Below are 26,250 nucleotides of genomic sequence, written 5' to 3' on the forward strand. Positions count from 1 at the left end.
TATTTTGGTATTGACAGAAATTATTGGAAGAAAAAGTACAAATCCTGGAAGGAAAAATCTCCTTAATGGAGGATCAGCTGAAAGCAGCTGGGGAAAGTTCCAGTGAGATGAAAGGAGAGGTCATGGGTGACATTCTCCAGGTAAGTTGCTTCTTACGAAATACCTGAGAAATTGTGCTGTGTGAAGTCGCCGAAACACAGATTGGGGTGGAATAGTTTCTGGTGGGACGGCACAGTGACTCAGTAGTTAGCATGCTGCCCCTCAGTGCCAGGGACCCAGGTTCAATTCCAGTCTCAGGCGACTGTGTAGAGTTTCCACGCTCTCCTGTGTCTGTGTGGGTTTCCTCCAGATGTTCTGGTTTCCTCCCACAATCCAACGATGTGCAAGTTTGGTGAATTAGCTATGCTAAATTACCCATGGTGTTCATGGATGTGTAGGATAGGTGCATTAGTCAGGGGCAAACTTAGAGTAATGGGTAGGATACTCTTCAGGTGGTTGGTGTGGACCTGTTGTGCTGAAGGCCCTGTTTCCACACTGTAGGGATTCTATGGTGACAAACTTGTAGCATTTTGAAAGCCTTTCACTGAAGAACAGCTTTAGCTTTTTGGGGGATAATTCCAGATATCCATGATCCTTTGTGTGAAGGAGTGTTTCAAGACATCACCCCGCATGGCAGTCTAGCTGATTTAAAATGCTGCCTTCCTTTCCCATTGCCAGATTCACCCAGCACCAGAAACAATTTCTCTCTCTAACTATCTAATCATTTTAAACATCTTGATTAAATCACCCCTTAATCTGTTATTTGAGGGAATGCAGTTAATTAAAGCTTTGCCTTACCTGACTTATTCCATCTTCCACTCTTCTGTCATTGCAGTTGGAAGTTCTTAAAACAGAAATATCACAGTTGACGGCCAAAACTGCAGAACTGGAGCAAGAAAGCTCCCTTCACAAAGAGGAAAAAAGCCAACTTGCTGAGACAATCCGTAACCTCGAGCAGTCCATCAGTGACCTAGTTGAACAGAAGGACCAGCTGGAGCAAGATGCACGGGTTCAAGAAGATAGGCTCACTGGGCAGCTAGATGCATTGAATGTGGAGATAATGAAGCTGAATAATTCCTTGATGCAGAAGGACCTGGAATTGGAAGAGGAGAAGAAACTGAGGCGCCAGCTGGCCGATGATTCACAAAGCAAAGAGAAGACTGTCCTTGATCTTGACTCCAAGGTACAGACGCTTAACGAAGTCCTGCGATCAAAAGAAGAGGCACTTAAAATGCTCGAGAAAGAGGTGAGCGCTGAGCGCGAGAACATGTCACAGCAAGTGGCTACCCTGAAAGAGGAGTCCCAGCAGATCAACAAAGAGAAGGCTTCCATTCTCTCTCAGTATGACACATTAAAGACTGAGAAGGAGGCTGAACTGAACTTGCTCACTGAAGAAATTAAAGCTTTGAAAAGTAACCAGTTGGAAATGGAAGACCTAAGGAGTGAGAAGGACAGTTTATCACAGAAGGTGCAAGAGTTATGCTCTGAGGTTGCAGAGGTAGGCTCCAAAAACCAGAGCCTCCAATCTGTCTGTGAAACCCACAAGCAGAGACATGCTGAAGAGGTTGCCGCTCTTAAAATAAAGTTGCAGGAGACTGAAGGCATGCTGGAGGAGCACCGGATCAGATTGGCAGGTCTTGATGCCAGCGCTCAGAACGTCAAGAACCTCCAAGAGCAGCTCACTTCCCTGCAGGGGACAGTAGAAGCATTAGAAAATGAGAAGAAGCAATGGGAAGAGGGGCATGCCCGAGAAGCTGAGCGCTATTCCCAACTGGCAAATGAAGTGAAGGGGCTGACAGAGGAACGTAATCAGGCGAGAACCCAGTTAGCTGAAGAGCTAAAACGTCAGGAGGTGGTTGGAGCTCAAATGAAACAGACCATGGATGAACAGGTGGAAAGATGTAGCACGCTGCAGAGTGAGCTTTCTGATGCCCTGCGGAAGGTTGAGGAGAAAGAGAAGGAAGAAGCAAGGCTTTGTGAAAACGTAGCATCTTGGAAGGAAAAGTTTGAGGTGGTTCAGCATAAGCAGGTTCAGGGAGATGAGCTTATTGCGTGCTTAAAGGAAGAGCGAGAAAAAGCCCAAGCTGAGCTGTCGGAAGAAAAGGCCAAGAGCAATGAGCTTGAGACGAGGATAAACCAGTTGAATAATGAGGAAGAGAGGAAGGCCTCAGCACTGGAGAAAGATCTTTGTAATGCACTGTCACAAATTAAGGAAAAAGAGGCTTTGAGAGACCAGGCTCAGGCTGAGGTGTTGAGCTGGCAGGACAAGTTTGAGACTGCTCAGAAGGAAGCATCTCAGCGCCTGTCACAGGTGGAGGAGGCGGCCAGACAAAACTCGCACAAGCGAGACCAAATAGAGAAGGAGCTCTTTGAGGCAAGAGAAAAGGTGGCTCACCTTGAGGACCGGGTGAACCAGGCAGGCAGCAAGCAGCAAGACCAGATCTCAAAGCTGGAGGCTGATCTCGCCAAAGCACGACAAGTGGCAAGAGAGGAGGCAGTGCAGAGTGAGGAACTTCGTGGAGAGGTTGAGGCATTGCACAGCCAGCTGGCGGAGCTGAGGAAATCCCAGTCTGAGTGCATGGCCAGGGTGGAGGAAAAGCAACACAAACTGTCAGAGGAGAAAGATGCAGCCAAGGTGGAACTGGAGGCTGAGAGGGCAAGCAAGCTTGATATGGAGACTAGGCTGCAGCAGTCTATCAATGAGCAGCAGGAACGCCTTGTGGTACTGCAAAGTGAGGTCTCCAGTGCCCGCACCGCCAGAGAGGAAATAGAAACTAAGGAGAAACTGATGAGGAGTGAAATTGAGAGATGGCAGGATCAGAGCAGACACCAGCAAGCGAGGATCAATGAACTCCAAACAGAGGTGTCAACCATGAAAAACATGAAGGAAAAAATAATCAGCCAGGAAAGGGAGATGCTGCGCTATGCAGAGGTCCTGAGTAAGAAGGAGGAGGAGTTACATGAGCTCAGTTCCAAACTAGCAGCAGGTGACGATGCAATCCGACAGCACAAACAACGAATGGACTCTGCTGAGAAGGAGCTGTCCAAATCCCGCAACCTCTGCCAAGAGAGGCTGAGCAGTATTGAGGCACTGAAATCTCAGGTAGCTGAACTAGAGCTGAAGTGCAAAGGACAACAGGATGTCATTGCCCGGCTGGAGACAGAGAAAACGGCACAAGGTTCTCACAGTCATGAGCACATGACAGCGTTACAAGGAGAACTGTCATTAGTCCGTGGCTTGCTGAAGGAGAAAGAATCAATGGAAAGGGCCTTGAAGGAAAAGGTGTCCCTGCACCTGGAGGAACTTGCAAAACAGAAGGAAAAGGTTCGCGCCCTTGAACTGGAAATCCCAACCTGGCAGCTGAAATCCTCAGAAGAGCAGAAGGAAAACGCGAAGCTGAGAGATAAGGTGGCTGTACAAGTGGAGGTGTGCAGGAAGCTGCAGGAAACCATAGATGCTTTGAGGGCAGAGCAAGCTTCTGAGGCACAAAAGAGAAACTCAGCAGAAGAAGCAACAAAGCTCCAGAACACAACCCTTAAAATGGAGATTGCTGCCCAAAAGCAGGCAGCTGAGAAGCTTCAGGAGGAGCTGACTGCTAGGAAGCTGGCAGAAGCAACGCTAGAACGCCAGGCACAAGCAGACAAAGAACAAAGTGTTCAAATGGAACAGGAGTTACTCCAGCTGCGTGGCCAGATGGCAGAGATCCAGTCCACAATGCGGGCATCTGAGTCACAGCACCAGGGAGAGCTCGAGCAACAGAAGAAGCTGCTGAATGAGTTGAAGGCAGAGACCAGGCAGCTGCCATCCTTAAAGGAGCGCTGCAAGGAGCAAGAGCGGGAGATACAGCGACTCCAGCAGAGCAGCAGCCAGCTGAGCTCTGAATCTGGTCTGGCCTGCGGGAAGCTGGAAGCTGAGCTGGCCAGGGCCCGAGAGGCACATGCCAAAGAGCTGAGCCACCTGAAATCCTGCCATGCTGAGCAGGAGGCTGCCAGCAAAGCCAAAGAGGAAGAGAGCCGGAAAAGAGTGGAAGAAGCGACCAGCAAGTATGAGAAAGCAAAACTCATGGTCCTGGATGAGCGACGCAGGTTTCAAGATGAGCAGCAAAAGTTGAGCACTCAGGTAAATGAATTGTTCTGTATTAAACGTTATATGTTCTATGTTCTAAACCAAGCCGATAAGGTTTTTAGGCGAAAGTGAGGTCTGTAGATTCTGGAAATTAGAGTCGAGAGTGTGGTGCTGGAAAAGCATAGCAGATCAAGCAGCATCTGAAGAGCAGGAGAGTCGACGTTTTGGGCAAAAGCCCTTCATCAGGAAGGTTTTTGGACAACTTGACAAAGTAAGTGCAATGAAGTTGTTTTCCCCTTGTGAAAGAGTCCAGGACCAGAGGGACATAATCTCAGAATAAAGGGTGTCATACTTACGATGAGGAATTTCCTCTCAGGATAGTGAATCTGTGGAGTTCTTTAATATAGAGAGCTGTCACGGATCTTTAAGTATATTCAAGGCTGAGATAGACAGGTTAATTAGTAAGGAAATCGAGGGTTATGGGGAAGAAGCAAGAGAGTGGAGTTGAAGATTGTCAGGTCAGCCATTCAGTCAGGTCATTGAATGGTCTGTTCCTACATACTAAAGTCTAACAGTGAATCTTTTATTTTTCTTTTCAATCAAGTTCTCTGTTCAATCAAGTTTTCTGTTCCTGCAACCTCTTTTTTTAAAAATTTTGTTTGTATTGCTTGCCAAATGCATTTCATGACATAGGTCTGTCCGGTGGCTCAGTGGTTAGCATTGCTGCCTCACAGTGCCAGGAACCCAGGTTCACTTCCAGCCTTAGGTGATTGTGCACCATCCACTTTAGCTGCATGGGTTTCCTTTGGGTGGTCTGGTTTCCTCCCACAATCCAAAGATGAGCAGGTTGGGTGAATTGGCAGTGCTAAGTTGTTCAGAGATGTGTGGGTTTGGTGCATTAGTCAGGGGGAAATGTAGAGTAATAGGGTAGGGGAATAGGTTTGATACTCTTCAGAGGATTTGTGTGGACTTTTTGGGCTGAAGGGCCTGTTTCCACACTTTGGACATTCTGTGCTGTGCTATTCTGTGCCATGCTATGCTGTTGAGTGCCATGCCATACAGTTATGCACCATGCTGCACCACCCTATTGTGTGCTGCACTGCACCACGCCACGCTAGTCTACTTCTGGTCTGATTTTGTCCTCTTGTTTAACCCTTTTGCTAAAGTGGACAACCTCACATTTTTCCACATTATATTCCATCTGCAATGTTGTTGTCCCTTATCCTGAACTCACAAGGCAAACTATAATAAACACAGTACACACTAGTATATGGAGGAAGCAGGGCATTATTGTCATGTCACTGAACTGTAATTCAGAGGTCTTGGCACTGGAAATGTGGAATCTAATTGGACCTTAAATTTAAATCCCATCAATACATCTGCCTTTGGAAAGTTAGAATCAGTGATGATGGCAAACAATCAATGTTGAAAAAAACTCATCTGGTTCATGAATGTACTTTAGGGAAGGAAATCTGCCATCCTTACTTTGTCTGGCCTACATGTGACTCCAGACGCACAGCAGTGTGGTTGACTCTTTCTTCCTCTGAAATGGTTTATCAAACCAGTCAGTTTGAGGATAATTAGTAGTGGGTAAATAGCTTTACCAGTAACCCTTCCATCACAATAAAGAATGTGTTTTTAAAAACACAATCAGTTAAAGTGGTAATTCTGTTGTGGGACATCACAAGGCAAATTCTGTCAATTAGAGTACCTTCCAGTTATCTCTTCTATTCATCTCAAAAGGCATTTGATGAAGAACCAAAAAACAGCTGTGAGCTAGGTTGGAGCTCATGACTAAAATTATAGTAGCAACAGAGTTGGCTGAATGACAGGAAACAGAGTAATGGTTCATGGTTGTTTTTTCAGATTGGAGGAAAGTTTATCGTGAATTATCCCAGGGGTTAGGACCTTTGCTTACTCTTCCTGATATAATAGTAATGATGTAGACCTTTGCAATCAGTACAAAAATTGAAAGTATTTTTAACTGTGAGGAGCTGTATAACTCGAAAAGGGCACATCGGAAATCAGAAAGGATAAATGAGTGGCAATTAGAATTTAAGTACCAAGAAACATGAAGTAATTTATTTTGGAGGCAAGAATATGAAGAGACAATATAAAATGGGTGAGTACAATTTTAAATGGGATGCAAGAACAGATTTTTGGCATATATGTGCATAAGTTTCAAGTCCATAAAAGTTCCAACATGCATTAAGATAATGGTTTTAAAAAAGCATGCAGACTCCTGGGTTTTATCAGTAGTGACAAGAATGAAAAAGCAAGAAAGTTATATTAAAGCTGCATAAAACACTGCTTCAATCTCATCTAGAGTACTGTATCAAGTTTGGGGGCCGTACCTTTTAGGAAGCATGTAAAGTCAGGCTTAGAGTGGATGCAGAAAATATTCACAAGAAGGGTTCCCAGCAAGAGGAAGTTTAGGTAAACCGATTAGAGAATTTTGAACTTGAATGTGGAGAAGAGATTTGGTAGAGATACTCAAAATTGAGAGGGACCTGGGCAGTGTATAGCAGTGGGGCAGAGGAAAATTAGTACCAGAGGATTTGCAGTAATTGACAAAAATTGTAATTCAGACATGAAGGAAAATCTTTTCATGCGAGTGACTGGGATCTGGAATGTGCTGCCTCAGTGTGGTGGAAGCAGGTTCAGTTGCGGCTTTCAAGAGGGAATAGGATTTATATTTGAAGAGGAAAGATTCTACTGGGTGAGGATGGGGAATGGTATGAGGTAAGCTTCTCCTCTAGAAATCCTGCACTGACACAGTGGGCTAAAATGGTGCTGTAATCATTCTGTGATTCACTGCATGATTATAGATCAATGATTTAATTTGTCAAATCTTTGAATTTTGACTTTAGCTAACAGTCTGCTTTGAGAATCCTTAGTAATAACTTCTGAGAATCTGTATAAATAACATCTACAAATATCAGTACTAGTTTGTCAGCTCTTCAAAGTTTTCAATCTGATTTATCAAGTGTAAGCTTCCCTTTACGTATTTAAACTTCCCTTTAAGTATTTATTTTTAATCAGCTTGTTCAGGGATGTTATTAACACCTCTGGGACAGATGGATCTTGAACCTGGGATACCTATCCTTTCCTTTTTCCTCTTTTTATTTCCAGAAGTGCTATCAAACCCAACTGCATATTTTAACCAACCTGTTCAGGCATGTTAAAGACATTTCCAGAAGAAGAGAACACAGACACATCCCCACCCATGCATATACACACACACACACACACACTTTCATCTATTAACCACTACCTCTCAATTATCTGTATTTCCAATGTTCAACTTGCGTGCAGAGCCCATTCAGGGAAAAATACCTACAAATCCATGCTGAGATTCTGATCAGCTGACAATCTTCAAGCTGTTCAATCAGGAAAAGTCGGTGAATAAAGGTAAACTATTTCCACTGTTTGGAAATTCTAGAACTGGGGATGTAGTCTGAGAATTAGGGCTGTACCATTCGGCAGAGATGTTAGGAAGCACTTCTGCACACACATTGATTGATATTTGCAACACTCTCTTCCACAAACAGCAGTGAATGCTGGATCAGTTGATAATTTTAAATTTGAGATTGCTTAATGAAAATTAAGCCCTCATTAACCTTAAATCATGGAGTTACATGCAGTTATCCAATCTCTGAGAACAGTATAGTTATAGTTGAGGCATTTGATTCTCATACCCATTTCATTTCTGGTCCTGAAGGTTTGTCACTCTTTTTAGCTGCCACTAATGTGTTTTCTTTGAGTTACTATTGGTGAAAGTGTAGCCTGATTCAGTTTCATTGGTGTGTTTGTGAACTCAGTTGTTAACCTTTAACTCCCCAAGATAACCAATAAGTCAATCTCCAGAAACATGCAACATGTCTTGACTAATCGGCAACTTTGAAAATATGCAGTGTGTCCAAGTCCAGTGGCCTTGCCTCATTCAGTGTACTAATTCCTGAATTGTAGCTTCTTTCTGTTCTATGGAATTGGGACCTACGGCTGACAAGTTGAGCTTTGGCTGATTTGGCTTCTCTCTCTACAGGTTGAAGAACTGCAGAAGAAGTTGGCCACAGAGAACCAGAAGGTAAGAATGTGACTTTGTGTTGGATTTGCTTGACAAGTACTGTGCTTGTAACTTTATTGTGTCTTCCAGAACACTGGAGCTAGGGTCATCTAATTGTTGCCCCCACACACACATCTGTTCTGTCATTTGGTTAGGTCATGGCTGATATCAATTCCATTTTTCCACCTTTGCCATATATCTAGTGAAAACTTTATCGAACAAAAGTTTGAGCTATGTCTGTAAAGTTTGAGATTTGTCTTTTTAATCCACCTTTCCCTTCAGGCATGCACGAATGATGCTTAGGCTGTAAAGAACTTTATCCAGGCACCAATTGGAGTGCTGTGTAGGCGTGGGTGCTAGCTGGCAGGGAAGAAATGCTGTGTCATACAACATTTTCGCAGCGATGGCCTTGTGAAAGTGTGTGAATAGTTGGAGACACTGGCATAGTGCTAATGTCAACGAGACTAGGGGGAGGAATGCAAGAGTTCCTCAAGGTAGTGCCCTTAGTCCAACCATCCTCAGTTGTTTCATAAATGACCTTCCCTCCATCCGAAGGTCAGAAGTGGGAATGGTTGCTGATTGTGCAATGTTTAGTACTATTCACAACTCCTCAGATACTGGAACAGCCCACATCCAAATATAGCAAGACCGAGATAATATCCTGCTTCGGGCTGACAGGTGGCATATAGTATACACGCCACACAAGTGTTAATCAGTGGTCATCTCCATCAAGAAAGAATCTTGTTGATTCCTTTGACGCCACCTGTTGACATTCAGTGGAACTATTATCACTGAATCTACCATTATCAACGTCCTTGGGGTTAAGATTCACCATAAATTCAACTAGACTAGCCATATAAATACATTGACTAAAAGAGCAGGTTCAGAGGCTAGCAATCCTACAGTGAGTTACTCACCACCTGACTCCCCAAAGTCTGTCCACCATCTATAAGTCAGGAGTATGATAAAATACCTTCCTGTTGCTTGGATAAGATTAGATTTTTTTAGATTAGATTACTTTACAGATTAGATTAGATTAGATTAGATTACTTTACAGTGTGGAAACAGGCCCTTCGGCCCCACAAGTCCACACCGACCCGCCGAAGCGTAACCCACCCATATCCCTACATTTACCCCTTACCTAACACTACAGGCAATTTAGCATGGCCAATTCACCTGACCAGCACATCTTTGGACTGTGGGAGGAAACCGGAGCACCCGGAGGAAACCCACGCAGACACGGGGAGAACGTGCAAACTCCACACAGTCAGTCGCCTGAGGCGGGAATTGAACCCGGGTCTCTAGCGCTGCGAGGCAGCAGTGCTAACCACCGTGCCGCCCATTAAGTACAGCTCCTACAGCACTCCAAAACCTTGTCACCATCTAGGCCAAAGTGAAAAGTCAGGCAAAATGTTTTGCCTCTTCAGTGTTAGCTTCAAACATTATAGCAGAGGGCTTGACTCTTTGAATTGGTGTTGATTGGCTGTCCCTCACTTTGAGTGTGACCACTACTTAGGTCATTTCATTTTTGCCATGGGCTTTTATATAACTAAACGTGCTGGTCCTTGACTTGCACATGTTTTTATTCACTTGTGAGATGTAGCTAGTGCTGGCTGGGCCAGCAATTATTGCTCGTACCTAGTTGCCCTTTAAAGGCAGTAGTGAGCTGCTGTCTTGAACTGCTGCGGTCCACATGCTGTAAGTTAACCCACACTGCCTTTGGGGAGTGAATTCCAGAATCTTTTGGCATCTGGGACAGGATTCCCATGAAGTAGTGTAATCCAAAATGCAGGATTTACTTCCTTTTCTGACATTCTGTGCTGCTGTTCTATCTCATCGTTAAAATAACAGACTGTTGACAGACTCCCCAGTTCTCAGTCCTTTGCCCATTCTTCATTGTCATAAGAGATGACAAAGGGACTTTTGTAGAATATGTTTTTATTTAAATTAGAGAACTTGGGCAACTGTCATTGCCCACACAGCCTTTATTAGGTAAGTGGTCAGGTTTTTGTGATATGATTACGACATGCGACTGCTGCCACCCTCTGTCTTCACAGCTGGTGAAAAGCGCAGACTTCCTTTTGCCTATTCTGCCTTTGAGTACAAGTTGAGCTGTATTTTGTAAAGTACCTTGCCCTGATCTTGTTGGTTACTAGGAGGAGCAAGAATTTCCTGCAAACATTGCTCTGTGGTTTTTTAGATACCTGAGTCTGCCCACTTGATGGAGTGGGCGCCCATACAGTAGGATTGGTAGCTGACACTCTTGCATCTAAGACAAAAGGTTGTGGCCCAAATCTCACCCTGTTTGGGTGCAAACTCATGGTAATAGTCCTTAGTACATTACAGAGAGAGGTCTGTTCATCGTTTGGTCAGTACTTCAAACTGAGGACTGGAGTACCCTCTTGAATAGGCCTAAATATCCATGATTTGAAGAGGATCAGAGGAAGTACTTGGTATCCTGGCCAATTTTATCCTAAAACTGACATTGCAAAGAGAGATTATCTGGTCATTGTGCATTGCTGGTTTATGTTTTTCTATGTGCCAATGACTGCTACATTTCCTGCTCTCCAATAGTGACTGCAGTACATTACGCTCTAGTAGGGCTCTTCAGGATGTCAGGTTATGAGAGCTGCTAGGAAAATGCAAGCCTTTTTTATCCCTCAAGATCTGGTGTAATTGAACGACCTGTTTCAGGAGCTGAATTATTCTTTTAAAAACATTTGCTGTCGTTCTCTGACTTTTTTCCTTCTCATCTTTGATGAAATTATATTTGTGAAGTCTCCCCTTTTGACGGGTGCTGATCGCCCAATTAGCACCAGAGATCTCCTCTCCCTTTTAATGGGAACCTGTTTGGTTGGTTTCAGGTTGTGGAACTGAATCAGAAGCTGGCCCAGCAGGACACAACAGCTAAAAGTAAGCTTCAGAAACTCAAGGTAAGACTCCAAATCAATTACTTCACTCAAGACGGTTGGTTGGATCTGTCATCACTAAGCCTCCTTTTATTTAATTTGGGCTTTCCCCATGCCAGTTACTGATTAGCTACATGCTATTTTAACCATACATGCTACTTTTTTTAAAATTAAGGTAAATACACTCCATTTAAAAAGAGACCTGCATTTGTGTAGCATCTTTCACAATCTTAACACACACTGAAGCTTTTCACAGCCAATTAGACAGTTTTGATCATAGTTACTCTAAGAAATGTGGTAACAAGTTTGGACACAGCAAGCTTCCACAAACAGCATCATCACCATGACGAGAGAGCCTATTTTTGTCATGTTGCTTGACAAGGATACGTTTCTCTGCTGCCCTTCAAAATAATGACATGGGATATCTCTCATCTGCCTAAGAGGATGGGCCTCAGTCTTACCTACAAGTTACAATCACTAACAATGTGGCATGAAACACAAAGCAGATAAACACAGTTGCAACAGGTAATAGAACATAGAACAATACAGTGCAGAACAGGCCCTTCAGCCCTCGATGTTGCACCGACCTGTGAACTATTCTCAGCTTTCCCCTTACACTATTCCATCATCATCCATATGCTTATCCAAGGATTGTATAAATCTCCCTAATGTGGCTGAGTTAACTACATTGGCAGATAGGGCATTCCACGCCCTGACCACTCAGATTTAAGACAGATTCTTTACTTGATCACCCCTCAATTTGTAGTTATGCCCCCTCAGACAAGCTGACGTCATCATCCTAGGAAAAAGACTTCCACTGTCTACCCTAATTCTCTGATCATCTTGTATGACTCTATCCAATCTCCTCTTAGCTTTCTCCTTTCCAATGAGAACAGACCCAAGTCTCTCAGCCTTTCCTCATAAGACCTTCCCACCAGACCAGGCAATACCCTAGTAAATCTCCTCTGCACCTTTTCTAGTGCTTCCACATCCTTCCTGAAATATGGTGACCAGAACTGTACACAGTATTCCAAGTGAGGCCGCAATAGCGTTTTGTATAGTTGCAGCATAATATTGTGGCTCCAGAACTCAATCCCTCTACAAATGAAACCTAACACACTGTATGCCTTCTTAACAGCACTATCAACCTGGGTGGCAACTTTCAGGGATCAATATACATGGACACGAAGATCCTTCTGCACATCCACACTACCAAGAGTCTTTCAATTGACCCAGTATTCTGCCTTCCTGTTATTCTTCCCAAAGTGCATCACCTCACATTTAGCCGGATTGAACTCCATTTGCCACCTCTCAGCCCAATTCTGCAGTTCATCCAAGTCACCCTGCAACCTGTAACATTCTTCCAAACTGTCCACTACTCCACTGACTTTAGTGTCATCTGCAAATTTACTAATCCATCCAGCTATGCCTGCATCTAAGTCATTTATAAATATGACAAACAGCAGTGGTCCCAGAACAGATCCTTGTGGCATGCCATTAGTAACTGGACTCCAGGCTGAATATTTTCCATCAACCAACACTCACGGCTGCCTTTCAGAAAGCCAGTTTCTAATCCAAGCTGCTAAATCACCCTCAATCCCATGCCTCTGCATTTTCTTCAACAGCCTACCATGTGGAACCTTATCAAAAGGCTTTACTGAAGTCCAAGTATACCACGTCAACTGCCCACCCTCATATACATGCTTGGTCACCTTCTCAAAAAACTCAATGACGTTTGAGAGACATTACCTGCCCTTGACGAAACCATAGCTGGAAATGTGTTGCTGGAAAAGCGCAGCAGGTCAGGCAGCATCCAGGGAACAGGAGAATCGACGTTTCGGGCATAAGCCCTTCTTCAGGAATGGGGAAAGTTTGTCCAGCAGGCTAAGATAAAAGGTAGGGAGGAGGGACTTGGGGGAGGGGCGTCGGAAATGTGATAGGTGGAAAGAGGTCAAGGTGAGGGTGATAGGTCAGACTGGGGTGGGGGCGGAGAGGTCGGGAAGAAGATCTCAGGTTAGGAAGGCGGTGCTGAATTCGATGGATTTGACTGAGACAGGGTGGGGGGAGGGGAAATGAGGAAACTGGTGAAATCCGAGTTCATCCCTTGTGGTTAGAGGGTTCCTAGCCGGAAGATGAGGCGTTCTTCCTCCAACCGTCGTTTTGTTGTGGTCTGACGATGGAGGAGTCCAAAGACCTGCATATCCTTGGTGGAGTGGGAGGGGGAATTGAAATGTTGAGCTACAGGGTGGTTGGGTTGGTTGGTCCGGGTGTCCCAGAGGTGTTCTCTGAAACGCTCCGCAAGTAGGCGGCCTGTCTCCCCAATATAGAGGAGGCCACATCGGGTGCAGAGGATGCAATAGATGATATGTGTGGAGGTGCAGGTGAATCTGTGGCGGATATGGAAGTTTCCTTTGGGGCCTTGGAGGGAGGTGAGGGAGGAGGTGTGGGCGCAAGTCTTGCACCTCCTGCGGTTGCAGGGGAAGGTGCCGGGAGTGGAGGTTGGGTTGGTGGGGGGTGTGGATCTGACGAGGGAGTCACGGAGGGAGTGGTCTTTACGGAATGCTGATAAGGGAGGGGAGGGAAATATATCCTTGGTGGTGGAGTCCGTTTGGAGGTAGCGGAAATGACGGCGGATGATGCGCTGTACATGGAGATTGGTGGGGTGGTAGGTGAGGACCAGTGGGGTTCTGTCCTGGTGGCGGTTGGAGGGGCGGGGTTCAAGGGCGGAGGAGCGGGAAGTGGAAGAGATGCGGTGGAGGGCATTGTCGACCACGTCGGGGGGAAAATTGCGGTCCTTGAAGAAGGAGGCCATCTGGGTTGTGCGTTTTTGGAACTGGTCCTCCTGGGAGCAGATGCGGCGGAGTCGAAGGAATTGGGAGAATGGGATGGCGTTTTTACAGGGAGCAGGATGGGAGGAGGTGTAGTCCAGGTAGCTGTGGGAGTCGGTCGGTTTGTAGTAGATGTCCGTGTTGATTCGGTCGCCTGAGATAGAAATAGAAAGGTCGAGGAAGGGGAGGGAGGAATCTGAGACTGTCCAGGTGAATTTGAGGTCGGGGTGGAAGGTGTTGGTGAAGTGGATGAACTGTTCAACTTCCTCATTGGGAGCATGAGGCAGCGCCGATACAGTCATCGATGTAGCGGAGGAAAAGGTGGGGGGGTGGGACCAGTGTAGTTGCGGAAGATGGATTGTTCCACATATCCTACTAAGAGGCAGGCATAGCTGGGGCCCATGCGGGTGCCCATGGCTACTCCTTTCGTTTGGAGGAAGTGGGAGGTTTGGAAAGAGAAGTTGTTCAGGGTGAGGACCAGTTCAGTCAGTCGAAGGAGGGTGTCAGTGGAAGGGTACTGGTCGGTACGGCAGGAAAGAAAGAAGCGGAGGGCTTTGAGTCCTTGGTGATGGGGGATGGAGGTGTACAGGGACTGGATGTCCATGGTGAAAATAAGGCGTTGGGGACCGGGGAAGCGAAAATCATGGAGCAGGTGGAGGGCGTGGGTGGTATCCCGAACGTAGGTGGGGAGTTCTTGGACTAAGGGGGACAGGACGGTGTCAAGGTACGCAGAGATGAGTTCGGTGGGGCAGGAGCAGGCGGAGACAATGGGTCGTCCGGGGCAGTCAGGTTTGTGGATTTTGGGCAGGAGGTAGAAGCGGGAGGTGCGGGGTTGTGGGACTATGAGGTTGGAGGCGGTGGATGGGAGATCACCCGAGGTGATGTGGTTATGGACGGTCTGGGAGATGATGGTTTGGTGGTGGGGGGTGGGGTCATGGTCAAGGGGGCAGTAGGAGGAGGTTTCAGGGTGAGGACCAGTTCAGAGGACCTTGACGAAACCATGTTGACTATCTGAAATCAAATTGTTGCTTGCTAAATGATTATAAACCTCATCTCTTATAATCCTTTTCTACAACAGAAGTAAGGCTCACTGGTCTATAATTACATGGGTCATCTCTATTGACCTTCTTGAACAAGGGCACAACATTTGCAATCCTCCAGTCCTCTGGTACTAAACCTGTAGACAATGATGACTCAAATATCAAAGCCAAAGGCTCTGCTATCTCCCTAGCTTCCCAGAGAATCCTCTGATAAATCCCATCTGGCTCAGGGGACTTGTCTACTTTCACTCCTATAATTGATAATAGCTGCTCGTAACTAACCTCTATCCTTTCTAGTCTAATATCTCGTACCTCATTCTTCTCCTCTACAATATTCTCCTTTTCCTGAGTGAAAACTGATGAGAAATATTCGGTTAGCACGTCTCCGATCTCCACAGGGTCCACATTCAACTTCCCACTTCTGTCTTTAGCCCTATTCCTACCCCGGTCATCCTTTTATTCCTCACGTACCTATGGAAAGCTTTAGGGTTCTCCTTTATTCTGTTTGCTAAAGACTGCTCGTGTCCTCTCTTTGCTCTTCTTAAATCTCTCTTTAAATACTTCCTAGCTGATCTGTAAAACTGCATTGCCTCAGCTGAACCATTTTACCTCATCAACACAAGCCTCCTTCTTCTGCTTCACAAGAGATGCAATTTCTGTAGTAAACCATGGTTCCCTTACCTTATCATTTCCTCTCTCCTTGACAGAGACATACTTATCAAGGACACGCAATTTCTGTTCCTTAAACGAGCTGCACATTTCCATTGTCTGCATCCCCCGCATTTTGCTACCCCATTCTATGCATCCTAATTCTTGCCTAATCGCATTATAATTGCCCTTGCCCCATCGATAACTCTTGTTCTGTGGCATGTACCTATCCCTTTCCATCGCTAAATGTAACTGAATTATGGTCACTCTCTCCAAAATGCTCTCCTACAACTAAATCAAGCACAAGGCCTGGTTCATTACCAAGCACCTGATCCAGTGTGGCCTCCCCTCTTGTCAGCCCTTGTCAGAAATCCTCCTGTACACATGGGACAAAAACTGATCCATCCAACTTAGAGTTATAGCATTTCCAGTCAATGTTGGTGAAGTTAAAGTCCCCCATAATGACCACCCTGTTCCTTTCACTCCTATCCAGAATAATTTTGCTAATCCTCTCTTCCATCTCCCTAGAACTCTGCAGAGGCCTATAAAAATCTCTCAAAGCAGTGTGACCTCTCCTTTCCTGTTTCTAACCTCAGCCCATACCTCCTCAGTAGACAAGTCCTTGTCAAAAGTTCTTTTAGCCATCGTTATGCTGTCCTTGACTAAAGAGACCACACCTCTCCCTGTTTTACTGCCTTGCCTGTTTTTAATGAAAGATCTAAACCCTGGAACCTGCAACATCCATTCCTCACCCTGCTCTATCCATGTCTCCGAAATGGCCACAATATCGAAGTCCCAGGTACCTATCCATGCTGCAAGCTCACCTACCTTATTTCGGATACTTCTGGCGTTGAAGTAGACACACTTCAAACCAGCTTGCTGTCTGCCAGCACATTCCTGTGACCCTGAATTCCTGTCCCTGTCCTCCCTACTCATCCTCCTGCGCACTGCAACTACACCTCAGGTTCCCATCCCCCTGCTGAGCTAGTTTAAACCCACCCGAATAGCACCAGCAAATTTCCAACCCAGGATATTAGTACCCCTTTGGTTCCTGTTTGTACAGGTCCCACCTTCCTCAGAATGAGCCACAATTATCCAAGTACCTGAAACCCTCCCTCCTTCTGTATATTTAAGCCTGAGACAGATTCTTGAACAGTCGGGAAATCAAGAAAAGAGCAGAAATGTTGAATCAGTAATCTAAAGGATGGCAGTGGAGGCCCACGGGGCTGAATGACCTCCTCCTGTTCCTATTTCTAATGGTCTTGTGGTCCACTGACCCCTCAGGCCCTTTGTTTTATTTTGCTCTATTTGCTGCCTGAATTGCTGTGCTCTTCCAGCACCACTAATCCAGAATCTGGTTTCCAGCCTCTGCAATCATTGTTTTTACACCATTACTATTAAGTAGCCAAGGCAGTAAAATAGCCACGAAAATCAAAATAAACAGTTACTCAGAGCTCATTGTTCATACTTAGTTTGTGATCAAGGATTCTGACCATTACATTTCTTCAATTTATTAGTCAGCAATGCAATTATTCACACCTAAATTCCTAATAAGGCCGATTTTGCTAGTGTATTACAAAACTCAAAATTAATATTGTGAATCTTTGTTCGATCCTCATTGGTGGCTGTTTTTGTGATCATTGTTATGATTCATGTATTCAGCAGAGAGGAATTGAGTAATTTTGAGTTTTATGTGTAATAAATGCTTCCTAAGGGACCCTTTTGCTGAGTTTTGGAACTTGGATTTTGATAATGGAAAGGCCACACCTAATATACAGATTTAGCTTTTAAACAAGCAAAGTTTATTAAAAGCAAAACCAAGAGTACCTGATTGTCGTTTGTGGGGCCGACCTGTGCTCAAATTGGCAGCTGCATTGCCCCTTACTTGAAGAGCAAATTGGGACTAGTTTTCAGTCCATATGGGGTTAGAGTTTCTTTTCCTTTTTTTTTAAATGTTCATGGAATGTGGGTGGCTCAGTTAAGACCATAGGGCAGTTAAGAGTCAATTAGATGCTGAGAGTTTGGAGTCAGATGTAGACCAGACAAGGTAAGGATAGCATATTTCCTTCCCTAAAGGGCATTAGTGACTCAGAGAAGTTATAACCACAATTAACAATCGTTACATGGTCACCATCAGGGTACCTTTTTATTCCAGATGAATGTACTGCAGATGCTGGAGATTAGAGTTGAGTGTGCGATGCTGGAAAAGCACAGCAGATCAGGCAGCATCCGAGGAGCAGGAGAATCGATGTTTTGGGCAGAAGCCCTTTATCAGGAATGAGGCTGGGAGCCTCGGAGATGGAGAGATAAATGGGAAAGGGGGTGGGGCTGGGGAGGTAGTGTCTGCCTTCCGTCACCCCCTCCCATTTAACTTTTTATTCCAGTTTATTCAAGTTTCACCTTCTCCAAAACAGTAGTCTGGGGTTTTGGATTAATAGTCCAGTGACATTACACTATACTATGCCACGACTGGGGTTAGTGGGATTAGTTTAGGAATGATACAGGGTTATGGGGAGGGTGGAGCTGTGGAATTTGTTTGGGATTGAGTTGAATGGCCTCCTACGTTTGTGTATGACCTGGTGATTTTCCTAGGAGAAAGTGAGGACTGCAGATGCTGGAGATCAGAGCTTAAAAATGTGTTGCTGGAAAAGCGCAGCAGGTCAGGCAGCATCAAAGGAGGAGAATCAATGTTTTGGGGGGGGGGGAGGGGAAATGAGGAAGCTGGAGAAATCTGCATTCATCGCTTGTGGTTGGAGGGTTCCTAGGCGGAAGATGAGTCGCTCTTCCTCCAGGTGTCGTGTTGCCATGGTCTGGCGATGGAGGAGACCAAGGACCTGCAGGTCCTTGGCGGAGTGGGAGGGGGAATTAAAGTGTTCAGCCATGGGGCGGTTGGATTGGTTGGTGCGGGTGTCCCAGAGGTGTTCTGAAACGTTCCAGGTAAATTTGAGGTCGGGGTGGAAGGTAGCGCCGATACAGTCATCAATGTAGCAGAGGAAAAGGTGCGGGTGCCCATGGCTACTCCTTTGGTTTGGAGGAAATGGGAGGATTGGAAGGAGAAGTTGTTACACTCACTTCCACTGACACTCTCCTTCGACTGACTGAACTGGTCCTCACTCTTAACAACTTCTCCGTCCAACCCCCCCACTTCCTCCAAACCAAAGGAGTAGCCATGGGCACCCGCATGGGCCCTAGCTATGCCTGCCTCTTCGTTGGATATGTGGAACAGTCCATCTTCCGCAGCTACACTGGCACCACCCCACACCTTTTCCTCTGCTACACGAGGAGGTTGAACAGTTCATCCACTTTACTAACACCTTCCACCCCGACCTCAAATTTACCTGGACCGTCTCAGACTCCTCCCTCCACTTTCTAGTCCTCTCCATCTGTATGTCGGACGACCGACTCAACACGGACATATACTATAAACCGACTGACTCCCACAGCTACCTAGATTACACCTCTTCCCACCCTGCCCCCTGTAAAAACACCTTCCCATATTCCCAATTCCTTCGCCTTCGCCGCATCTGCAGGGCCTTGGCCTCCTTCCTCGCCAGACCTTCCTTGCCAGACGACGCCTGGAGGAAGAGCGACTCATCTTCCGCCTAGGAACCCTCCAACCACAAGGGATGAATGCGCATTTCTCCAGCTTCCTCATTTCCCCTCCTCCCACCTTTTCTCAGTCCCAACCCTCAGACTCAGCACCGCCTTCTTGACCTGCAATCTTCTTCCCGACCTCTCCGCCCCCACCCCCAGTCCGGCCTATCACCCTCATCTTAACCTCCTTCCACCTATTGCATTCCCAACGCCCCTCCCCCAAGTCCCTCCTCCCTACCTTTTATCTTAGCCTGCTTGGCACACCCTCCTCATTCCTGAAGAAGGGCTTATGCCCGAAACGTCGATTCTCCTTCTCCTTTGATGCTGCCTGACCTGCTGCGCTTTTCCAGCAACACATTTTTAAGCTGGTGATTTTCCTCTCTATTCCAGATTGCTTCCATTTTGAAACTGTTTTTAGACTTTCCACTTTAACTTTGTCTAACCACAAACTTTGTTCTGCAACTGTAGGCACGTGATAGCGATGCGCAGGAGAAACTGGAGCAGCAGGTGGAGGAACTCCATGCACAGCTCGAGAAGAAGGAGGAGGTTGTGCAGCACGTCAAGGCCCAGGTTGTCCACTTATTAGTTAGCTGTGGATGTGTATTGTCATGGAAATATGTTCTTTTTCTCTCTCTTCCATTTATGTAGCAGGTGTACTATCTAATGTTCTGATGTGATTCACTGTCCCGTAAGGGAGTAGGTTGTGAGGGCATAACCATCGCAACTTGCATTTATATAGTGCCATCGATATAGTAAGTGAGCTTCATAGCAATGATTCCAAAGCAAAATTTGGATACTAAGCTACATAATGTTAAGAACCTAATTAGAGCTTGGCTGAGTAAGTATTTTAGAAGGAGGAGAGAGAAGTTATGTTTTGGTAGAGAATTCTGGACCATGAGGCTTTGGCAGTTGAAGGCAGGCCACTAGCAGCATTTAAAGTCTAAAATGAAAGAATATAGATATCTTAAAAGATTGTGTAACTGTAGGAGGGTGGAGAAATAGGGAGGCCTGAATCTGTGGATAGATTTAAGATCGTAAACAAGAATATTAAAGTAACGTAGCCAATGTTGGTTAGTGAGCTCAGGGGCTTTGAGTGAGTAGGACATGAGTACGATTTATTTTTCTGCTCGATATGCTTCACTATGCTCCTTTTGTGTTTCTACCCCAAACCCGCCAAAACAGCTGGATAAAGCAAAGACTCATTACGACAGCAAAAAGGTGCTGAATCTTGAACTGACACAGAAGTTGGAGGCCAGCAAGAAGGACGTCACTGCCCTAGAAGAACAGCTGACCACAGTGAAGCAGGAATGCGTGGACCTCCGCACGGAGTCTGAGCAGCTGCGCCAGGAGCTCCAGCAGTCGGCAAAGGAGTTGAAGGAAGCTAACCAGAAGAACAAGACCCTCTCTGCACAGGTGAGCAATTTAACAGTCCGGAGAGATTCAGGCTTTGTGCTGCGATCACTAAAATATTGACATTGGATATCAAATTTAATCAAAGAAGCTAATGAAATGTCAGCCTTGACCATCCTGGAGGGCTGGAGTATAAAGGGAAGGAACATTGCTACAACTGTACAATCCCTTCATCAGACCATGTCAGACTGATGACTGTTGTAGTCTGTGTTCATTAGAAAATTATACATTGACTTTTTTAAGAGAGCAGTGCAGATTCTGTAGACTCTTCTCATGGAAGAACCTGAAATGTTGATTCTGCTTTCTACCAGATCTGATGAGTTTTACCAGCAGTTTGTGTTTTGTTTCCAGTATCTGCAGTTTCTTGATTCTTCTAGTCTGTTACCAGGACTCCAAAGGCTAAATTGTCAGGAGAGATTATGATTGTTAGGCTTGTATTTCCTGGATAGATTAGATTAGATTACTTAGTGTGGAAATACGCCCTTTGACCCAGCAAGTCCACACCAACCCTCCGATGAGCAACCCACCCAGACCCATTCCCCTACATTTACCCCTTCACCTAACACTGCGGGCAATTTAGCATGGCCAATTCACCTGACCTGCACATCTTTGGACTGTGGGAGGAAACCGGGACACCCGGAGGAAACCACGCAGACACAGGAGAATGTGCAAACTCCACACACAGTTGCCTGAGGCGGGAATTGAATCCGGGTCTCTGGGGCTGTGAGGCAGCAGTGCTAACCACTGTGCCACCGTGCCGCCCATGGTTGACAATTTTTATGCTATCAAAATGAACTGATCGAGGCCCAATTAAAACCTCACCTTTTGGTTGGCACTTTGTGGAAAAAGTGGTCAGACTGGGCCATTCAGAAGAGAAGTTAGGAAATACTACTACTCTGAAAAGAGGTAATGGTGGGGGGGTGTGGAATGTTTCCCACAGTAAGCCCTGGGTGCTACTTCAGTTGATTTCAAATTTGAGGTTTTTTCCACCAGCCACCATGAGTATAAAGGGTTTTGGAGCCAAGCCAGATGAATAAACGCAGAGAAAAGCAAAGTATTGCAGATGCTAGAAATCCAAAATAAAGAGGGATATGGGCTGGATGCTGACAAGTGAGGCTAGATCTGGTCGACATGGATGAGTTGGACCGAAGGGTCTGTTTCTATGCTGTACGTCTCTATGACTCTTTGACTAAATGCTGGAGAAACTCAACAGGTATGGCAGCATTTGTGGACAGAGAAATAGCGTTAATGTTTCAAGTCCAAATCGGAATTGAAATGTTCACTCTCTTTCTCTCTCCAGAGAAGCTGCCAGATTTGCTGGGTTTCTGCAGCGCCTCCTACTCTTGATCTCTTGATTAATGTTAGGTACGGGGTATCTAGAGAATTGGAGCCAAATAGGTTTAAGATGCATCTCAGTTATGATTTAACAGAACATCAGAGAAAGGTAAGATGGGCTGAATGGGCTACTTCCTTTTGGAAAAAGAGAATATTTGGGCTCCAAAACAGAAGCAGATCTTTACTTTTAAAAAAGGACAGGTGAGCAGTGTGAAGGCTTCGGTTGTAGTTACCTTTTATGCCTTTGTAGTTACTTTTATATAGTCCACTTCCTGCATATGACTGAAATACTTTCTTGCCCCTGCGTCTCTGCAATTTTGTTACTGTGCCTGCTTGGTAGGTGGACTTCACTGACCGGCAGTTAAGGGAACTCAAGTCAGGTCAGACCACTGAATCTGTGAAGTCGCGTGTTGACACCCGCAGAGGTTCATCGCAGGCTGAAGAATCAGAAGCTGATTTCAGCAAGGACAGCATCGAGCTGAGTGACTTGGAGGAGACAACGATGACATGGGAGAATACTGGGGGCAGGTAAAGTACTTTCACATTCATCTCCTTTCACCACCTTTTGGTTTTGATTTAATGTTGCATCTGAAAGCGCTTCCAACAGTGCAGCATCCCCTCATTACTCCCTTGCAGGGCAGCTTAGAGTTATGTGCTTGAGTCTCTGGAGTTTCAATTGAACACGTGTCTTCCTGAACCTGTGTTGAGGCTATTGTTTGCTGAGAGCCATAGCTGACGATACTTACAACGAGGAAATTACTCTGACTACCAAAACAAATATTGTTATCTCTTATTTTTTATCTTTCTTGAACTAGTTTAAGACCTTAAAGGCTAAATTTTCCTCACCATGGACGTTCTTTTGTGAGTTAAGCTGAGGCTCATTTAATACCTGATTTCTAACCCACACCTGAAGTTTCAGGAGCCAGAACTACATGATGTGAATTGTCAAGATTCGGGTGGTGCTGGAAAAGCACAGCAGCTCCTCAGATGCTGCCTGACCTGCTGTACTTTTCCAGCACCACTCTAATCTTGACTCTGATCTCCAGCATCTACAGTCCTCACTTTTGCCATAGTGTGAATTGTGTCCATGCGCAAATTGTAACACCAAAGCTCATATAGGTTACCATTGCCAAGCAATCTCCACAAAAACAAATTAAGTACGGTATTACATGTTTCGCTAATCTTCTGAGTTACAAGCAGTCAAAAACCTATGCAAACAGTTAGCCTTTAATAACCTATGACTCTGCTAATAATACCATTTAGATTTTGTGGCCTTTAAAGGTGTTTTATCTGTACCTTAGCAGCAGAAAAATCTTTGGAATTCTTTGCAATCCATTATAACATATGCTTTGAGAAGGGCTGGAATAGAATAAATACAGGATCTCCACTTTCAAAGTTTAGATAATGAGAATTGATGCGAGTTCTCAAGTTCTAACCTAGTTGTGAAACTGTCAGGTATGAACATAGCTTATGCATGCACTTGTTCTGGCTCTGTCACTGGCCTGTTCTTTCTTTCACAGTCTGCTGACCTGTATTTCCAGTATGTTCTCTTTGTCCTGAGCAAATAACCCCATTTGTAACATTTTTTCTTTATACCCCAGGAGAGGGAAGCAGGCTTACAAGACTCCTGTCGCAGCTCAAAAGAGAGCAGGATCTCGTGCTGCACAGAAACAGCGTGGTAGCCAAGAGTCACTGGAGTCTCTGTACTTCACCCCACTGCCCAGCCATAACCAGTCCAAAATGGACATCAGCCTCAGCTCTCTCGGTGACCTGAGTCTGGACTCTGGCAAGAAAACCCGCTCTGGGCGGAGACGCACAACTCAGGTCATCAACATCCTCATGACAAAGGTATGCAAAGGAGCCCCTTCTATTGTGAGAGTGGTGGTTATGTAAGGGAATGTTTCATTCCAGATATAATCATGTACTTTTCTTTGCCATATAAAAGATAAAACCGTATATACTTAAAAGAGCAGGTTAAAGTTTAAGAATCCTGCAGCAAGTAACTCACCCCCTGAATCCCCAAAGTCTGTTAGCAAGACAGGAGTGTGGTGGAATACTCTCCACTTGTCTGGAGGTGCAGTTCCAAACAACACACAAGATGTTCAGATTCCTTGATGCTACAGTAAATGTCAACCTGATATCTAGGGCAGTTGCTCTCACTTGCCTGTGGGATTCACCTTTTGTTGTCCAGCTTTGAACTAAGGTTGTAATGAGCTCAGCATCTAAGTGGCCTTGGCAGAACTCAAATTGACCATCAGCAAATCATATATTCTTAATCAACCGATTGGTACAATTAGTGTTTTGGGTTGCTGAGTCGGGTAGGAGGAGACAGACTGACAGGAACAGGAGTTCAGAACATAACCAGAGTATTGAATGATGGAACAGACTTATTGGGCTGAATGGTCTACACCTGTATGTTTTTATGAAAAGATATTTTATTTTTCAAAAAGCAAGTACATTTTTTTAATATTGTACAGAGTATTGGTAGCTGTTTACCTTGGTGACAGTTCTCCTTTATTAATCTTTCTGCTGGGTACGTTTCTCTTGCCTTCCTCACAGAAGGAGACAGTTGACCAAGAGGGAGCCAGCACTTCAAGCACTTCAGTCCTGGGCACCCGGTCATCCACTTCTCAACCTAACCTCTTGGGTCGGCCTTCCAGGGGACGTCGGAGGAATCGGCCCACCTCCACCATCTCTCTTCCAATCATTGATCGCTCCATGTCACAGGACTCGCTGGACAGCAGCAGCAATGCAGAGGACCTGGGAGCCGCTACCCTAATGAATCTGCCAGGCTACCGGCCATCAACCAGGAGGTCTACCAGGCTGTCCACATTCGGCAGTGTTGCCTCAGGTAGATTGTCGGGGAAAAGGAAGGGACACATGTTGTTTATTATGAGACTAGAAAGGTAATTTTTCTCTTGGAGGCAGTTACACTCCTTCAATTAAATGCTTCAAGTTTGGTCAGTGATAAAGCCAGGAGACGGTATTACTGGTTAGGTCATTATGGGATCCACGAGCATTAGAGGAATCAGGCTGCCATTGTTCAGCAGTTAAAAGACTCTTCCAAGCTGAGAGAGTGGGAATGGCGCCTGCAGGGAGAATGAGTAAACTAACCACAACACTGTGATATAGTTAGCTATTCAAATAGAGAGAGGAAACAGATGTAGCAGTTGTAGGGGCTGGTTACCGTTCTCTGCAACCATGAGTGGAAGTCCTAAAGGCTCTGCAGCCTGCCCAATGCAAGCATCAAGGGCTTAATCTCAGAGCTGTAGAGAAACTTGAGTGGGAGCAGAGGGATCTGGTTGTTCTCATGCCCAAATGGAACAGATGGCATTGTAGGGACTAGAAATGATGATAGAATTTGACTACCTGGGAGCTATATTATAAAACAGAACATCTAAGCCAATAATCTCAGGTTTGCTACCTGAGCCAGAACCAATTGGCATTGGATAAATAAAATCAAGGCGTTAACTGCATGGCTCAATTGATGTAAGAGGAATAGATTTAAATTCATGAGGCACTGACCCCCGTGCTGGGGTAGAAGGGAGCTGTTCCGCCGGGACAGGCTTCACTTGAACCATCTACCTAGCAAATAGAATAACAACGGTTTTAAATTGAGTAGAGGAGGCTTACAAAGCAAAAGAATTTCACCAAAATAAATGGATTAACATACCACTGGTCTCTCATAGTGCTGATTTTATAACATTCTTGAGACATTGTCACAAAGACATCAAAGCTGGGAACTAAATATTCAGGTGTACGTGACTGTTCAAAAGGAAACACGAAGGAAATAGTGGTGGAGTGACTTTAAATGCCAGATGGAATAAGCGCATTAGCAAAACAGGATCTTTGACTGGAAGATGTAGAATCCATATTGTTGGAAGTAAGAAATATCAAGGATAAGACAACACTGATGGGGGTAGTCTATAGACTCCTAACATATGGTGGGACTGAGAATAAATCAGGAGATAATGAGGGCATGTAAAATAGGCAGTAATGGGGGGCTTTACTCTTCATGTAAATTTGGGAAAGTCAAATTGACTGAGGTAACCATAAAAGAGAATTCATAGTGTATTCAGGACTGTTTTTGAGAACAATATGTTCTGGATCCAATCAGGGATCAGGCTATATTGGATCTGATGATGTGTAATGTGGTAGATTTAATAAATTATCTCTGAGTAAAATATTTCTCAGGAACAGTAGCTTTAACATGTTAAAACTTAGCATTCAGCCAGGAAAACTTGGGTTGGAAACAACTGTGCTAGACTTGTATAAGTTGTGTTTACAAAGGAATTAGGGCAGAGTTGACTGGAGT

At 45.1% G+C, this 26,250-nt stretch overlaps 1 protein-coding gene across 5 annotated transcripts in view; it reads left to right on the forward strand.

The window, feature by feature from the left end:
- LOC122550970 (nuclear mitotic apparatus protein 1) overlaps window positions 1-26,250 on the forward strand; it is a 120,474-nt gene that overhangs the window by 79,567 nt on the left and 14,657 nt on the right. For 3 of the 5 annotated variants that reach the window (XM_087988457.1, XM_043692529.2, XM_043692528.2), the window contains 9 exons: window positions 18-140; window positions 875-4,159; window positions 8,151-8,192; window positions 11,036-11,104; window positions 19,659-19,760; window positions 20,373-20,603; window positions 22,276-22,463; window positions 23,537-23,783; window positions 24,495-24,786. In XM_087988457.1, coding sequence (XP_087844583.1) covers window positions 18-140; window positions 875-4,159; window positions 8,151-8,192; window positions 11,036-11,104; window positions 19,659-19,760; window positions 20,373-20,603; window positions 22,276-22,463; window positions 23,537-23,783; window positions 24,495-24,786 — 4,579 coding nt within the window. The remainder of the gene's footprint in view (window positions 1-17; window positions 141-874; window positions 4,160-8,150; window positions 8,193-11,035; window positions 11,105-19,658; window positions 19,761-20,372; window positions 20,604-22,275; window positions 22,464-23,536; window positions 23,784-24,494; window positions 24,787-26,250) is intronic. The other 2 variants (XM_043692531.2, XM_043692533.2) reach the window with 2 other exon arrangements.

This window comes from Chiloscyllium plagiosum, unplaced genomic scaffold (assembly GCF_037043375.1).
Source record: "Chiloscyllium plagiosum isolate Xiang-an unplaced genomic scaffold, Cpla_swu_hap1 HiC_scaffold_6, whole genome shotgun sequence".
NCBI lineage: Eukaryota > Metazoa > Chordata > Chondrichthyes > Orectolobiformes > Hemiscylliidae > Chiloscyllium > Chiloscyllium plagiosum.